The following is an 18,981-nucleotide window of genomic DNA, read 5'->3' on the forward strand; positions in this document are numbered from 1 at the left end:
CTTCAGATAATGTGGAATTCAACCAGATTAGGAGATTCTGATCTTTCTCATACCAGATCTTAAAGGCAGGATTAATAGATCGATCCGGGAGAAAAGGCGGTGGACACAACTCAGTGCCATCGATGATGCCAAGAAGCTTGTAGCGACGCAAAATTGGGGCAAACAGTGCACACCATGGAAGATAATTGGATTGTTTCAGCTTGATAGGAACCATGCTTCCAATGTTCTGAATTGTCAGAGATGCATATGAATTCGACGAATTTGAGAAATTAGGGTTTTGAGAAGAGGAATTTGAGAATTTTCGATTTCTAGGTACTGGATATGTTCACATTTTTTGGTTGTTTGTTACTCAATATTTCGGTTGATTGCTACCAAATACTAGGAGTGATGATGAACTTGCAATATTCGGCAAAAAGCAACCAAATATTTTGAAGATTACCGATTGGTGCCTATTGCATCGTTACATATAGCATGGGGCATCCTCGATAATAATTTCTTGTTAGAGAAAACATATCTTTTCATATTGAATTTTAACAAATTGTGGGATCGTAATACAACCATATAGAGGATCGTTAAGGGAATTAAGTACCCATACAAGTCTAATGACGTTTCCACAAAGCAAAGCACTACTTCATCCAGATTCATGCGTTATGTATTCCCACTGAGATAAATGTTTTTTTTTTTTCATGCTCTTTCTAGCCATGACCTTTGTAATTTTGTATACACGTAAAATGCTGCATGAGAGAGAGAGAGAGAGAGAGAGAGAGAGAGAGAGAGAGAGAGAGAGAGAGAGATATTAAATGTGACATATCAAATAATATGCATGGACAGCAAACCAACAGCCAAGCCTAAAATTATAGTATCACACATCCCATAAAAAATCCAAATAAATGGATCATAAAAAATAAAACAAAATAAAAAGACATGGAAAGAAAGAGAGGGAATGCTTTTATAAAAGTACGTAGCATTGTCCAAAATAAAATATAAATAATAAAATTAAAATTTTAAAATTTAACAGTTGTATAAATTAAACTTAACGATCAATACTTATAGTAACATTGACTGATACAGATCATTAAATGGGGAATGAGAGAGCGTAATGTTCAATGAATTGTATTAGTATGCTCGTAATATGGGATGGTCCGTAACATATTATATAAGTGCAGAAAAATTTAATTTTTAATTATCCATTTCTTTGAACAATAACATATGGTGTACCATCTCATGTTCCAGACACACTGAAAAATCTTTTATGTTCAACACACATTTGACTCAATTTTTGTCAAAATCGAATTTGAACCACAACATTATTGCTAGTCTACTGTGAGACTTAAAGTTCATTTGAATGTGCTTTTAAAATGATTAAAAACGTTTTTAGTGAAAATATTTTTGGGTTTCAAAAGCATTTAAAGTGCTTTCTCAAAATTTACTTGCATCTTTATTAAAAAATAATTTTAAAAATATTTTCACCAAAAACGCTTTCAATCATTTTAAAAACATTCTCATCAAAGTTCAAAATAAAAAAGTAATAATAAAAACAAAAGTAATTTCTTTCAGGAAAAAAAAAAAAAAAAAAAAACTTCCCAACTCATAAATTATTAATTCACAAATCACAATCATATTCTTCCGATTTCCCAATCTCTCTCGATCTCTCCGCCTAATATCTGTTTTCGTTTTTGTTTCCAAATTAATTCCAACTCCACCAATTTTTTGCAATCGAATCGATCGAATCCGATGAGCACAGGCGAGCTCCTCAGCATCGAGCCTCTGGAGCTCAAGTTCCCCTGTCAGTATAACACGCTCTCTTTCTCTTTCGATCTGTTTTTCGTTTCCAGAAATTTGCATGTTGTGGTTTCGTTTCTGTTTTCAATTTGCGTTTTTTGTTTTTGTTTTCAAATTTCTCCAGTCGAGTTGAAGAAGCAGATCTCCTGTTCGCTCCAGCTCTCGAATAAGACCGATAGCTACGTCGCCTTCAAGGTCAGCCTCTTTTGTTTTTCCTTTTGTTTATCTGTATACATACACACACACACACACATATATATATACACATGTATATATGTATGGATATATTGTAATATACACTCTTGGTTGTTGGGAAAATGTAGGAAAAAGGAGAGCACTAAGAATGTGATGATTATATAATTTGCTTTTCTTTTTGGAACCTGAAAAATTACTGTTTCCACTTGGTTGTACTTAAATTTGTGTTATTTTTTAAAAATATTTACGTGTTTTTGTAATTCGTACAACATCAAATCTGTAATTCGAATGGGGTTTTGAATTTTATCTGTATTTTGATAATGCCAGGAGGCTGGTAGAATTTGAATTTAGTTTGTGAAGTTTCTAGTTTTGCTTTGGAGGTTGGATATTTATTTGATTATGTTCAGGTCAAAACTACGAACCCGAAGAAGTATTGTGTTCGTCCGAACACCGGAGTTGTCTTGCCTCGATCCACATGTCATGTTATAGGTGCATACTAATTATTATTTGTTTCTGTGATACATAGGTTCATAATATACATCATCGGTTTCTTTAAATATTATTTGTTTGTTGCAATATAGTTACAATGCAAGCCCAAAAAGAGGCTCCTCCGGACATGCAATGTAAGGACAAGTTCCTCCTCCAGAGTGTAAAAACTAACGATGGTGCAACGACAAAGGATGTTACTCCTGAAGTGGTAGTTATATTACAGAATGTTGTTAGCAATTTAGCACTGATGTTTTGTGTACTTATGCTGAGTTTTATTCATTGTGGAATTGGCTCTGTGTAGTTCAATAAAGAGGCGGGACATGTGGTTGAGGAGTGCAAATTGAGAGTGGTATATGTTCCTCCACCTCAACCCCCTTCTCCGGTTCCAGAAGGTTCAGAAGAAGGGTCTTCACCTAGGGTTTCTGCTACAGAGAATAAAAATGTGAACAGTTCTGAGTTTTCCAATGTGAGTACTCGAGTTATGAGACTATCCGAAAGTTTTTTTGTCTTCAGTCAGCAAAAAGATATTGACCGGCATGCTGTTTGTTGATGATTACAGGCTGCAAAAGCATTTACTGAGCTTGAACCTCAGGAGAGATCTGCAGAGGTACAACATCATGTCTGAGTATATGTGTCTTATACCTTATCCAGTTTCTGAATTTTTCTTATTTGTTTTTCAGAAAGTCTGATATGATGTTGTTAGGCCAGATGTTTGTTACATTATCTGTTTATTTAACTTTTATTATTAATTATGACCAAGACCGTGTAAGAATTTACTACAAAAATTGAAAGTTGGTTTTAACTAGTAAGCATGTCAATAAACTTCAAGCGAACATTTAGTATCTTTGTTTTTTTTTTTTTTATTGGCTAATGGGTTTGATGTGGAGTCAAATACAATTTGTCTAGCCTGATAATTTTTGGTGAACCTCTCTTCTTCTTCAAATCTGTGCTGTATTATACTAAAATTATATCTTAAGTGAAATCCTTTTACAGTGTGATTCATTTTATATTGTGAATGTTGGTCAAATGTTGGCTCTACACGGAATTTGAGTTCTTTTGTATGATATAACAGTGCATGTTGTACCAAGGTATTTTCTTTTTCTTTTATTAGGTTTTGCATTTGTATACTTTCAGAATTTTGGTATGGGATGTGCTCTTTAACGTTTTTTATGTTCTTAATGGCTTATAATAATCTATAGAGCCGAGTGCCTTAAGTGATGAATAAAAATAACAAGCGTTTGGTTTGTTTTCGTTTACCTTGAAAAATGCAGTTGAGTGTTCATGGTCTGTTTTTGGTAACTTCGTTTCTTACACATAAGTATATGTATAGTGTTACAAAGAAAACTACGGTTGACATGTTCTGAATTAGGATTAGCCCATCATTTGAGAAAGGACTTGAAATATCATGGTTTTTGTCCCTCATTCTGTCACCTTCCATGGCTTAGCCTTCCCTGAATTTGAGGCTTGTCCATAAATTGTGGATGTTTCCAGATTCCATGTTTTAGTTTATCCTGATTGTTCCTTGGATGACTAGTGTTTTCTTGCTCATTGACTGCCCTTGATATCTGGTTGCGGGATCTCAAAGCATCATAAACATATCAGAAATCTTAACTATTTTATGATTTGAATGGGGGTAAAAACTCTTACCATTTCTTGCAAATGAAAGAGTATGTATATTTTTTTTTCATTTAGACAGCTTCTTTTGTGTTTTACCTTCTTCCCAAAGTTACCAATATTGCAATCTGTCTACACAAGATATCTCCCTAAGTAGTAGTCTACCACATAACTAGTGGTGCTTGCAGTGCTGCTTCTTATATACGTTTACTTTTAAAATTGCAGGCAAGATCACTTATTTTGAAATTGACAGAGGAAAAGAATAAAGCAAATCAACGAAGTAACAGGCTTCGTCAAGAGCTGGTGAGGGCTTAGTATGCAACTTTAATGGAATTGTTTTTGTTCTCTTCTTTACCCTTTTTCTTTACCTTCTCACCCTTGTGTATGCATATTTATCCTCGAAAACATATGCCATAGTGATTATATAGTTCCAATTTGCAATGGTCATAATTGGTCTATCATAAAGTGGGATGTAATTATGGTTTTACTTCGTTCATTCCTGTTGACTGTTCCCAGAAGCTTAAGCTGTTAGGATGTGATCCAGTAAGATATATATATTCGAAGACTATCCCTCATATGTGTCTCTCTCCACCACTAGAGCCCCCAGTAGATGTTAAAGTATGTTGGTGACCCCTACTCCCAAAAGTTTTGTTGTATATTCTAACGATATCAATAGAAAATCTAGCAGCTCTATAAATTCACCGTGTCATCCTCACCTTTTCCCTTCCAAATTTATGCAGTACAGAAATTCTTCAATTTAGTTTTTGACAGTTTCTGATATGATTTCTGATATATGTTTTATTTGATAAAATGCGCACCAAGAGTAGATGAATTAGCCACTCACTAATGTGGGTACTAGGTCTTGAATCTTGATAAGAAGTCTGAGGGTAGATTGGTTTATTTTAGCTGAACTCGTTAATAAGGTTGTTTCCGAAGCAATGTGAAGACAGTTGTTATTTCTTTGATTTTTACTCTTCTACCTTAATCATGTTCATAGTAAAGATGAAAAAGGCTTTGCACTGTTTCTTCCATGGATTTCACTGTATCGGATTGTTAACTCTCTTGCTTCCAAAATATTGTTGCGTTTTACTTACTAAGTTATTGTGTAGGAACTCTTGAAGCGTCAAGGGAGCAAAAGTCGTGGTGGCGTTTCAATCCTTTTCCTCATTATTATTGGCTTAATTGGATTACTTTTGGGTTATCTCATGAAGAAGTCGTAAGCACTCTGTTAATCTGCTGTCAAATTGTTCCCTTCTTAGTCATTGAAGAATGATGGTGAAAGGGAGAAATTAAGGAGGGGGAGGGTGGCTCATTTTTAGTTAGCGTTGCTAATGTTTCGAAACTTGTTTAGGTGGGTCTTGATCGATCTTAGGTGCTGGAACTCTAGATTAGCGTGTGGGACTGATCTTCGGAAAGCTTACATTCTTTTTGCAACTTAAAAGGGATTATTTCACTTTGTTTCTTTTGTGGTTCGACGTGAGAGATTTTGGTTAACTGTATCTTTGATGGTTAATAATTTAGGATGAGGTTCCTCTCCGGTTCCTCTTTGTGAGGATTCTGGGATCACTTTATGAGCGGACATAAAGTGATCTCCGGGATCCTCACAAATAGGATCCGGATAGTATCCTATTCCAATAATTTATACATCTCACTGTGATGTAAAACACAAGTTTGGTTGTTTTATACTATTGGTGCTTGTTTAATTTTGTTAGTAGCCATCTATGTTAATTAATCTGGTAGACAATTGGATCTGTAAATAGAATTTAACCATTTCGGTTTTAGGGATGTTATTATCACGGTATAAATAGATGATAAGAACATCATTTTGCTTAAAAATAAGGAATGCGTTATTTTCTTCTCTAAGTTGTTACTAATTTCAAACAAGTACCATCTTTTTGGATACAATCTAATTATTATTGTAGAAACTAGAAAATGCAACCAAGAAGGAGCTCAAGCATTCCACGTCGTACGTACGTTCTAGAACAATAATCATCCAAAGGAAATGCTTTCATTGGGTGTTTTTCATCTTAATTTCATTACTATTTAGTACTTGCCATATATTCTTGACACCCACTAATTCTCCTTCTTCCTAACAACTATCTAAACTACTAATGCTATTCGTTTATTAAAAAAGAACTATATATTCTTGCCGTTGTTGCGACCTATTTGTAGTGAAGGAAATAGGAGGCGGTGCAGCACAGGCAGGGAGGGAGGGACTCATATCTTGTGCTTTGGTTTAAATTGATCATCATAGGTTTTATTTGACCTACAAGTATTCCAAAAACCAATAGGAAAGAATCTTGTAGATTACATAGGTTTCCTATATATATATCTACATATATATAGGAATATAACTACAACACTCCTTTGAGTGTGTAAATACTCAAGTAGTTGGTGCATAAGATCTTCAAGCAAATGTAGAAGCGGTTGATAAAGTCGTATCGTCTAGTCGACATAAGTAGCAAACACGAGTCTCAAATACGGAGTGCATATAGGAGTAGGTCTCATAAAACTTGTCTATGATAATAATCAGTAACGCAAAATGACACACCTGACCCAAAATGTCCACTAGGACTCCGAATCGAGCTATGTTTGCTGATACCTGGAAGGTAACGAATCCATAAAGTGTGATGATGTGGAAAAAAAAATGAATAAATTTAAACCTAAGAGTGCCTAAATACCAGAGTGCATTGGTGAGTAGGAATGAACCCACTTCACACGTGACGTTAGAGCATAAGTAAATACAGAAGAGTGAATTAAGAATCGTACCCTCGAAATAATCTCCAATACTAAGAATCGCCACGAATCTTCGACAATAAGAAAGCTCAGCTAATAAAACCTGGAGGGTGAAGACAAGACAAGGGTGAGTGGCCCTATAAATAAAATTTTAATAGAAACCATATAAAAACATTATAACCCCTCGCTACAACACCTGTATAATTTCCAGAAATATCATAAATATACCACAACACAGCATCTCGTCAGCAATATCAAATGATCATGTGATTAATAACTCATACTATGGTGACCTATGGTGACCTGTATGACTTACTAATATCTCATCACATATACTAGTCCATCACATATTTCATCACATATACTAGCTTATCACATATCTCATCACATATGCTAGCTCATCACATATACATCACATATGCTAGCTCATCACATATTCATCACATATGCTAGCACATCACATATTCATCACATATGCTAGCTCATAACATTTTCATCACATATGCTAGCTCATAAGTCGGAGTCACCTCTAGTGACCCGTACGACTTATCCATAGCTTAATAAATATACCTGCACATGAGTTGGAACCACCTAAAGTGGTCAGTACGACAAGATTGGGTGTAAATAAATACGCTCAAGTGCTATGATCACGTGAAGACTGTGCGAATAATCATGGGTCACCTACGAGTCGGAACCACCTATAGTGGTCTGTACGACATGACTGTGCACCTACCTTGGATCCAAGGTGAGCTTAAGGTGCGGGAGGTGAACATCACGTGAAGGACTGTGCCTTGGCCACGGGCGGGAGCACTAACACCGGGATGCAAGTTTATGAGCTCTCAATGCATCTCAACATAACATGTACGATTCATGAGTAACCCGTACGATAATGTCAGGGTTGCTTAAGACATAATATAGTCATGCCATAACCCCATCATGTCAACTAATACCATAAACTCACTTGAACTTACCTGGGTGTCCTGAGTTCACCTTCGCGCTTCCAAGCATTTACAAAGATTATGTGCAGGTAATATACATATGAATATGCCATGATGCAATCAAAATTCAACTATAACATAGTATTCCCAAATATATATATATATATATATATATATATATATATATATATATATATATATATGATAGGAGCATATTTATGCGACTTAGTTAGCTTGTTCTTGTGCATTTGTGTTGTTATTTCTTAGTTAATTATGTATTTTAAGCTATTTTCGTGTGTTTATAGGTCATAATAACAAAGTTGGCAAGAAAGTGCATTTTGGAGCATTTTAGAGCATTTTTGAACCAAGATTGGATAGTGCAAGCATGGAGACATGAGGATGGACGTTTTTGAAGATTTGAGGGCTAGAAATCAACATGTGTGTGTGCAAGTGTGTTGACCTACAACTCCAAACATCCATCCACTACACCCATTACATTCACTCATTACCAAACATCCACCCACTACACCCATTACATCAACTCATTACAAACATTCATCCACTACACCCATTACATCCACTCATTACCAAACATCCACCCATTACACCCATTACATCCACTCATTACCACAACAGTCACCCACTACACCCATTACATCCACTCATTACAACTCCATACACTCATCTCCCTAGCCTATAAACACATCCACCCTTCACCATAATTTGGGGGACCATCATCCAAAGACACTACATTTCACATCTCACAACTTCATTCACAAACACAATTTCCTTGCCGTGACCTCCATCCATTCATCTAGCCATACTACATCTCACCAATCCATACACTTTCATCTCTTAGCCGTGCAAATCCATTCCATCCATATATCCATACACATCCTAGACACTTGTGCTACAACAAGGTGGTGAAAACAAAGGTCCTCGGCGTTTCAAGCTTGGAATTTTGGAGCGTTTTAGGTGTACTTCGTTCTTGCTTTCAATGTCTACTTTGTTATTTTCTAATTTTGTTGCAATTATGAGTGGCTAAACCCCTATTTAGTTAGGGGGAAGTTTGAAGCCATGAACATGCTTGAGATTTGAATTGATTTATTCCAATTGTGATTTGATAAGTTGTGATTGCAATTCAATTATCTATTTTATTCATAACTGATTCTTGTATGTTTATTAAGGATGCATACTTAGTTTTCATACATGAATTAGATGCTAGAATATAAATGAGTTTCTCCTAATCGCTACAAGTTTATATTCATGAGTAGTGAAGGTTGTTTATCACAATCGCGTTAATTGAATTCTTGGCAATTGTATCATGCATTCATAGTTATAATTGCCTCGTCAACACTTAGGATTTTCATTGAATGTAATGATCTCTGATTGTATCTCTATTATGCATTCATATAGGGGACTTTTAGAGAATGATTTGGGTTGTCGCATGCATTCATCCAATTCAATGAGTAAAGGAAAATCTGAGGGTTAATTTGTGCATCACGGTTAATATGGGGTGTTGAGCATCATAGTTTATTGAAAAGCAATTGGAAATCAATTCATGTCCAAGTGTGTCATGTGCGAAGAACGGACCTCTAACTAATCCATCCATCATCTCATTTCTTAAATTCGCTTTACAATCTGTCTAATTTTATAAGTTGTTTGTTCGTTTCGAATTCGTCAAAACCAAAATCCCCCTTTTACTTTGTTGTTTCAAAGTGTTAAATTTATATTTCGTTAGTGTTTTTTAGTGTTTTGATTCAAGTCAAAACCCAAATTTCGTCCAAAGTTGTGTTAGAGTCAAATCTGCCCAGTAAGTGTTTTTAGGCAATTTTGAGTGTTTTTTAAGTTGTTTTGCGTCTTTAGAATCTGTTTTGAGTCATTTGAGTCTATTCAAACGTTTTTAACTTTGTTTTTATGTCTTTGAGTTAGTTTAGAGGTTTTAGCAAGCCCTCCTAATCCCCGGTTTAGAACGATCCCTACTTGCATTTATACTACAATTTGACAACAAGAGGGTTTAATTTGAGTGCTTAACTTTCATCGCATCAATATATATGGCATAAAATGCATAATTCGTAACGCCCTACCCCCCGAACTACTTATTTTTGGAAATAATTATCGATGATAAGCCTAACTAGGTACTAGTTTAATTAACTATCATTACTTACATTTCCTGACTTCAAATTCCTGATTCTTCACACATTGATTTATGACCAATATTTAACCACCAAATCATAAGGTTAAATCTTATATTTTCCACCAATGTCCCTCACATTACTCAATTCCTTAAACAAGGCTATTGTCTCAATTATTTAGTCTCATTTATTGTATGGTTGCAACTAACGTCTCGTTAGACTATCTACATACCCTAAATAGGGATCAAGCCATTCGTAGTTGACAATAATTACTTCAAAGCATTCACAATAATTGTAAGCCATAATCAATTTATAAACGTTTATGAAATTATCAATCATATATATATATATATATATATATATATAATATACGATGGAAAGGAAAAGACCCACTCACCTGAGGTCCGCGCTACGACTAGCATGCATATCGAGACATTAGGAACCATTGTCGCTATCAATTCACATCTTAGAGTTCTGATCGATAAAAATACATAATTTACATAAAACACACCCCTAAGATTTGATCCGGAAGATCCGCATTATGATTTCCGATCCGTTACTTCCAAAGATTCACATTATGCTTCTAGAATAACATCCTAAAATTTCATTATAATCCAACGGTTAGATCTCTGCCAATTGCCAAAAACCAAGTGGCGGTCAACATTTTATTTTATGAACTTACAAATCCAATTCGGGAAGATTTGTGAGTTGGATTCCTGATCCGTAAGTTTCTATGTTCCTTAAATATTATGTACTATAATGTATTAAAGTTGGTGACTATCCAACGGTCAGATCATAGATTCACATCTTTACCAAGTAACGTATCTTAATGAATTTAGGTGCAAACGATCAACCTACGATATACAATCACCAAAATTGAACTCAAGACATCTAATTTAGCCTAAGAATAACATTGACGGTCCCCTGACCACGCGTCACCGCTGGTGGCGGTCAACCGCCCCGACTCGCCGGAAAATCCAACTATTTCCAAAAATTATCAAAATTTATAGGAATGAAGATCTCAATGAGTAGAGTAAACTTTATACCTGTGGCCAAGTCCAATTTGTCCTGGAAGAGCCCCAATTTTGCTAAAACCCGTTGGAAACCCTAGAAATGGGTGTTCTTGATTCGTCCCCAATTCGACTCCGACACTCCAACCAATGATTGGGCATTATTCTAGGCCTTAAGGGAAGCCTAATGGTGGTGGAGATTGACTGTAATTCATTCAAAAATAGCGGATTTCCACCATAGAAGCTTTTAGGTATCCCGCCACAAAACATTATAGTTTGGTCCAATTTCCCTCCAATCTTGAATGAATGATGAAGGAGAAGGAGTGGAGAAGGAGTATGAGGGTGATTACAGGTGGTATTTGGGTGAAATTCGCCTGAAAATTGGCTAGGAACCACCGGAATCAAATTGGGTCGAACAGACTAGCTGTGTGGGTCGACAAGATCCAATGTGATCACACCTCTCTCCCTTCTCTCCTTTCTCTTGTTTCTGATTGGATCTCCTCCTTCCTCTCTCTTCTCCCCATTCGGCCACTCTCTCATTTTCTCTCGTGTTCCCTCTTCTTCCCCCCCGTTTTCATTCTTTTCTGTTTTCCCTCATTTTCCCCCCCACACACACAGACCAATAGCCTATGATTCAATTAATAATAATAATAATAATAATAATAAAAATAGTGTAAAATAACTAAAATAGTATTTCATTCCAAATACTTTCGGGTTCGTAACTCAATAAAACTTTAACAGTAACTCCAAAATCACTTTTAACTGTGCCTACGCATCCGTAAGATCAAGCTTTATCCCAATATGTCAAGAAACATGACAAAATATACGAGGATCACATACGTCCTCGAAAAATCACGCTCTGCCCATAGGGCGTTTTCATAATTTCATGCATTAAAATTTTAAAACCATATTTTTTTTTTGGGACGGGCTGTCACACAATACATGAGGAGAAAAGTTAGCTAATGCATTTTTGTCAATATGTAACATGTTTGGTACATAAGTTGGACACACACAAGGGTATGACCATCTCAGAGTAAGTGCCTCATCAAAACTTTGTTAGGCAATAAATACTCGAAGTAAAAATGTTCCTAAGGTAAAAAGAGTACTGTTTATACCATATTTAGGGTCTCCGTATTTAGATCTCGTACAAATACTCGGGGGACTTAAATGTAATTATGTAATAAAGGAAGGGGCAAATATGTAATAAGTGAGGAGCCCTTATTCTATAAAAGGACTCCTCACCCTCACAATGAGGGGAGGCCAATTCCTAAGTCTTCTCACCCCTCTCACATCCCCTCTCATATTCAGAGGTTCTCTCCCTCACCTCTTAGATAAAAAAAAATATCAGTGTGGACGTAGCCCAAACGTTGGGGTGAATCACGATATATCTTTTGTTATTTACATTTCTTGCAGATTCACAGTCGGATTTACGTTGTTCCAAGACCTCCGGTTTTGTGCATCAACATTTGGCGCCGTCTGTGGGAATTGACACAAAAAACTATGTCGGTTCTCTTTCATTTTTTTTACCTCCGCCGTGGATCTGCAAAAACCCAGAAACAGAAAAGATACAAATCTCATACACTTCTCTCTCCCTCCCTCTCTCAGTTTTTCGTTTCTTTGAGCTTCTTCAGGAGCTGCAACTCAGAGTTTGAGCCAAATATGGAAAGCCATCAACTTCCATTCCCAAAGTTGCTTCTTGCATGTCTTATCTGTTCCTCTACATTTTTGTTCCTCACAACTTTTGGTCAGTCAGCCACCACCGCCAAGCTTCACGCTCAAGAAGTCAGAGTCGCTGGAGAACCGTATCATCAGAACCGTGAAATCCAGTCCCTCATCGTCGACAATCAACGGCTGGCAGCAGCCCACGTCGTGTTGGAAATGTGCCCTAAAACCAATCATATGATGATACTTTACGGACATTTCACATGTTAAACTAATCTAGTTTAATATCAAGGGCATAGATTATTGTTTTAAGCCGTCTCATATAAATGTTATATGCTTAAACGATAAGTCCAAGAAATATGTAATTAGGAGAATGTAATTTAAACAAGTTAGATATATGAGACCATTCTCTTTCGTATACATATCCTAAACGTTCCTGATCATAGGATTGCCAATTGGGCATTGACAGTCCGTTAAGATCAGTATGTGCTATGTCTTCTCTTAGTGAGAGTGACTGGTCTCGAGTCATTGGTGTGACTGACACTAAGACAAGTACGTAGGTGCTCAATAAGGAATGAGTTCACTGAACACGATCAACGAAGAGTTCTCATACTCATGTCACATGAGAACTCATGGTTAGGATAATGCAAAGTAGTCATTTGACCTGAGGCATCATAGTTGTCTTGTGGTTAGGTCCTTGATCTTTGATTATGTCAAAGTCACTCCATTTGCGGGTGTCCACGACATAGTTGGGGTTAAGCCACTTAGCCATGGAGGCAAGTGAATGCGCAACAAGGGATCTCTAACCTTCAAACCGTTTGAGGGAGAATACTTTATGATATGATTAAGAATCTCTGGCCAGAGTATGAATGAGATTTAGGAAGTCATTCCAAATCACATTCAAGGTAATCATATAAGTAAATGAATCACATTGGATAGTAGACATGAATAAACTATCAATCCAAACAATGTGATCAAGAGTATTGTATTAGAGAAAGACCGTATTGCATTGTAATCCTAAACTGAATAGGTTCTCCACCTCTTCTGAATAGCTTGGGTAACCATGACATACTGCTAGGTGTCACTCTTGGTTTGTGGAAGCCCTAAACGTGTATAATCACTAAAGGGAGAATTGAAAGTAAGTTTCAATTCACAATCGATTTGAAAGAGTTCTAATCGCCAACTGCCTCGCTAAAAGGAACCTAATGGATCGTACACCGTGTAAGGTAGAGATTGAAGAAACAACGGAGATGAGTAAGAATAATTAAATGGTTTAATTATTTATGGCAAGGATTAATTAATATGTTAATTAATCAAACGAATAAGTTCGTTAAAGACCTCGGGATAGTATTGGACCTTAAGGCCCAATGGGCTTTGAACGTCAAGTCCATTGACTTAAGTTGTATGACAACTTAATGAATAATGATTCACAAAGGCCCAAATAGCCCAATAATACCCTAAGGCCGGCCATTTAGAGGAAGGGTAGTGAACTTGCTTTAATTACAAGTTTGCCACTCCAATGAATAAAGGTATAAATATGACTTTATAGCCAAAATTCATTTAGGGTTTTTTAAGGAAATTGGAGAGAACACAAAGCTCTCATTTCTCTCTAAAGAGGCCGGCCCCCTTGGAGGGATTAGCTAGTAATCTTTCTCCTCCAAGGTCACTCATCTCTTCTTCACATCTTACCTTGGTGTGGAGACTTAGAGGTTCTCAATTTTGGGAACTTGGAGAAACCTATTCTTCCATCCAAATCCATGGATCTAAGAAGCAAGGAATGAAGGCCCTATCTCTTGGGTGATTATCCTTTGCTTTTGCAAAGAGGAATCTACAAAGGTATAAATTTCTCAACTCACTTTCTTTTGAGTTGAGTCTTTGTTCACCTAACTACTAGGCTTTGAATTTAATGGGTAATGTTTTGTTTTGAGTGCATGCAAGCATGATTCCGCCTTTAATTGTTAATTGCATGCTATATAGATGTTGCTCAAATGAACATGTTTTTCACAAAATTTCCTTCAAGTGGTATCAGAGCCTAGGTCTAGTAGTTGGTGAATCCTTTTGGGTTTTGTAGTTCATAGTCTTTGATTTAAATGTTGTAATATGTTACAAGCTTTATTCTTGCTTCTTTGAATGTAAATTTTGTTAGAAAATTTGCCATCTCAAATGTTGTAGATGTAGTTCATATGAGCATGAATATTGGAGCTAAAATTTGGTGCCATTTTTTTGGAAAATTCGGCCAAATCCAAAGGGTGGATTTTTGGGTTAATGTTTGACTTGTTAAAAGTGTTTTCAAGTAACTTTTGGAACCCTTATGTACCCTAGTTTGGTTATATGTTATTTCCCTTAAGTTTGAGTGGTTTTGGGATGTCTTTGGGTGAAAAATGTTCATGGAGCTTTTATGGATTTTTCATGAATGTTCTTCATTGTTCTTGATGTTTTAGCCAAGAACAAAAAGGTTTGATGTTTTGATTCAAAGTTTTGATTTATTTCATAAAGTCTTTGTTTTGTGTTGGTAGGTGTGACTTATCTATCAACAAAACATTTAATGAAATTTTTGAAAGGTGATAGAAATGGTGATGGGTGTGTAAGAAGTACTTCTCTTACACACACACACCACTTGCATGGCTTTATTCACACCAACCTATTTCCACTTGCATGGCTTTATGACTTAGTTGAAAAATTTTCAAAATTTTTGTGGTTTCACTCTCCAAAACCGGCCACCCTACAAGTGGGGTGTTTTTGGGGCTTTTATGCAATTACATAAAGTTTTGATACTTTTGTGTATTTGTAGTTTGACCCAAAAGTTTACGTATTTACGTAAAGGCCCAAAATCATTAAAGGACAAATTGTTTTGTTCCTTTAATGAAGTTTTTGAATTTGATGAAATTTTTGGGTTCTAGTTGTAATTACATAAAGTAATGGACTTTTTTGTTTTTACAAAATGAGCTCAAAAGTTTAAGTTTTGCAACATAGCCCAAAAAGTTGAGGTTATTGCATTTTGGCCCAAATTAGGTTGAGAACAAAATGGTTTTGTCTCTTTAAATGAGAATTGGATTTTCATTTCATTTAGCTCCATTTAAATCAATTCTATGGATACAAAAACCAAATGACAATGTTGCATTCAAAGTTTAATTAGTTAAAGCGTTAATTAATTAAAGGGTGATTATGAACCTAAGTCTACGATAATTGAGCTATGTGAAATGCCATTTCAAATTTGTTTGAACCATGGGAATGTGTAGATTAGATTTTGGTTGTAATTTGATTTGATCAAATGTTGTAAAAGAGCATAAGCTCTTCTTTACTTTAAAGTAATTTGTATTAATCAAATGTTGTAAAGAGCATAAGCTCATCTTTACTTTGAAGTACTCATTTCTTGTTTTATTTGACATGCATGTAATTGGAGTAGTTGGGTCCAACGCCCAATAGGAAAAACACGCCTTAATATGATTAAACGCGTAACTAAAATCAATCACCATCCCTAGACCGAGATTCAACACTAGGCTAGTGTTGGATCTAATCAAAGGTTCATAGTCATCCTAAGGCCCTAAGGCAACTATATAGTCCATCAATGAATGCAAACCTTATGTTAGCAGTACCATATACTCTTGCTTTAAAAACCGTTTTACAAGCATAGTGGGAGTATCATGTACAACTAAATCCATCACATGGACCAATAGTTGTAATAGGACCAAATTGTTTTAATAAGATTAAAATGCATGCTTATATGTGATGAGACCTAAAACCCTCAACCAAACCATTATTAAGCTGAAAAGCGTGAGAGTGCTCTGAACACTCTTTCGTGGCCTTCCACCGTGGTAGGTTTCGATCGTTTGTGACTCGTACACCGACTTCACCCTATCATGGGGTAGTACAAAGTGCGTGCTTACACTCAGGATGAATCCTATACGCATACATGATGTTGTGAAGGTAGGCAACCAGAATGATCAACATCATATCATTGTGAGGTTGTTCTTGAACCCCTACCCGAACTTGCATGGTGGGAATGACTTAACTAAGTGCAATGGAGCCAACATCATATCATTGTGAGGCTTCATTCTCTAGAGGCCAAATAAGATGGGTACTTGCAAGAGATGCAAATGAGTAAGTGTACTCTCTCATTATTATTGATGCTAGCCAACATCATATCATTGTGAGGTGGGCTTGGTAATAGTGAGTCTCCCATACCCTACTAAGAGTTTCCTCCAAAATTCTCGAATTCCAATGAGGGATATGGAATTTGCCAAAAATAGTGGGTGGTGCTATTTGATTTAAAGACCCAAATTAAATGGCTTAAAATCAATCAATTTATATTCGTTATGTATTTGTTTACCAATATATTTGCAAACGCTATCCAAAACTTGACTAAGAAAAGCCGAATGCTTTAGTTTCCGGACTTGATACCACAATCCCAAAGATTGTCTTAAATGGATTGTATATGTACCTAAGTAGTCTAATCCTCACAATCTTCCTATTGATAATGTATCATTGGAAGAACATGTTAGATAAGTCTATCATAAAGAGGACAACACTTTTAATGTCATAGTTCTTCACTTACAAATCGTTGTATGAAGAAATAAGAGTTGCTTTGAACAACCCTTAGCTAATGCAAACTCTAGTGCTTGTTTCTTTGTTAAATGAACAAAGAACTTGAGAAGAAAGCACAAGGGCATGGACACTTTATGTGCCATGATTCTTCACTTACAAATTGTTGTATGAAGAAATGAGAGTTGCCTTGAACAACTCTTGAAAGTTTGTAATTATGTTTAGAACATAATGGTTGGTTGACAAAAATAGTCCATCAACATGGACTTATGATGATTTTGAATCATTGAGTGTTGAAGTGTTAAACCACTTCTAGAAACGGAAACTAGGCAAGGACTTCACCTTTGTGTCCCTATCCAAATGGTTCACTAAGTTTATTGTAAACTATATAATGAACAATAACCACACACTCTCCAAATCGTTTGATGTGTATAACACAATTGAAATAAGTTTCAAGAGAGATAGTGGGAGTTTAGGGACCATGACTATTGTGGTCAAAAGGAGAAGTCAAATGAAGAAAGCGAAATAAACTCCAAGGGAACAAACTTTCTTTATGAAAGGATGGACATTGGAAGGGGTATTTGCAAGAAATGTCTTGCAAGTGTCAAGAACACACCTTTCGAAGGTGTTGTAAATTGTTTTTGAAAAGTTCAAAACAGTTGGTTCTTCTACTTGAATGCTTGATTCTGTATTAGTAACTATGTTTTGCAATCGTTGTAAAAGTGTGGCTAATAAGAAGTAGAAGATTAATGAGAGAAGAGAAAGTACTTCACATTCGGAAAGTGAATCAAATGTAGATCTCTGCGAAAGCAAATGGTACTTACTTCCTCATATGAACTACCAAAGAAATTGGAAAAACCAAAGATTGTCTTTACATTCCAATTTTAAGGAACTTAATTCCATCACTATAAGGGATGGATGAATGTTTTGTTTGACAAAACATTGTTCTTTATTAATTAATGATTAGATTATTGTAATCCAATTGATTGTCTTTATAGTAGAGATGATATGGTAGTGTTAACTGTTTAGAATATAACGATGCTCAAAACCCAAAAGGTTGCAAGGTAGTGACTAATCCCAACTGAGTTGTCATACCTCTAAAACATAAATTACGAGTTGGTTATAGATGGATGCTTTGGATCGTAAGATCTGGATCCAATGCCTTCTTGTTAAAATTGTATAGAGGCAAAATGTTTGAATCTTTATTCTTTTGGAAAGGAAGAAAGGATCACAAAGTTGTTGAGGTTAATTCACTTAGATGTTAGTGGCACTTGTCCACAACATAATACTACTCATGTTGTATGACATTCACCGAAGATCACTCTCGGTTGGACTATAGTTTATTTTGAATAAACACAAGTCCGAATACTTTGCAAAAGGTTTCAAAGAATTCAAGAAATGTAAGTTGATGAGTAAGACGTCTAAAGTATTTGCCACCTTAGATTTGATCCAAGGAAAGATAACACTTTAGAACAGTTTCCTTGAAAAATATCAAGGAAAGAAGCATCAAAAGATAATGGATTTCTCCATTAGGAGAAGAACGAACTTGAATAAGATTTAGTTCGTTGGATGTTATCAATTACCCATTTATAGGATATATGCTTCTAAGACAATATGATTGTCAATTAGAAGATCTTCCAAAATTTTCATGACTCCATAAGATGTAGTTGGAAAGAAAGACAAATCTTAATCATGTTAAGATTTGGGGTTGTGTGCTAATAAGCAATATTTGTTTGAGAATTATCTTGTGGATATCCTTAAATTAACCTTTGGATATCACTTCTATAAACCAACTAACAAATGTTGTTTTGTTGGGTAGTTCATTGTAATCCTACACTAGGATTTGCCTAAGATAGAGCAAATGAACGAGGGATAGAA

General features: G+C 35.7%; 1 protein-coding gene across 1 annotated transcript; it reads left to right on the forward strand.

Moving 5' to 3' along the window:
- Positions 1 to 799: 799 nt before the first annotated feature.
- Positions 800 to 5,783, forward strand: LOC126626630 (vesicle-associated protein 1-2-like). The gene is made up of 9 exons (XM_050296008.1): positions 800 to 1,786; positions 1,907 to 1,977; positions 2,385 to 2,466; positions 2,559 to 2,674; positions 2,768 to 2,932; positions 3,026 to 3,073; positions 4,306 to 4,383; positions 5,190 to 5,296; positions 5,432 to 5,783. Exons 1-9 carry the CDS (start codon positions 1,735 to 1,737, stop codon positions 5,517 to 5,519), a joined length of 807 nt encoding a protein of 268 aa, XP_050151965.1. The 5' UTR covers positions 800 to 1,734; the 3' UTR covers positions 5,520 to 5,783.
- The last annotated feature ends 13,198 nt before the right edge of the window (positions 5,784 to 18,981 follow it).

The sequence above is a fragment of the Malus sylvestris genome, chromosome 6 (assembly GCF_916048215.2).
Source record: "Malus sylvestris chromosome 6, drMalSylv7.2, whole genome shotgun sequence".
In the NCBI taxonomy this organism is placed as follows: Eukaryota; Viridiplantae; Streptophyta; class Magnoliopsida; order Rosales; family Rosaceae; genus Malus; species Malus sylvestris.

Excerpts from the sequence above, each read along its gene's own strand:
- LOC126626630 (XM_050296008.1), top strand. The coding sequence starts at position 1,735 with ATGAGCACAGGCGAGCTCCTCAGCATCGAGCCTCTGGAGCTCAAGTTC. Across the intron at positions 1,978-2,384 it reads ATAGCTACGTCGCCTTCAAG|GTCAAAACTACGAACCCGAA; the intron begins GTCAGCCTCTTT and ends GATTATGTTCAG. Across the intron at positions 2,675-2,767 it reads AGGATGTTACTCCTGAAGTG|TTCAATAAAGAGGCGGGACA; the intron begins GTAGTTATATTA and ends GGCTCTGTGTAG.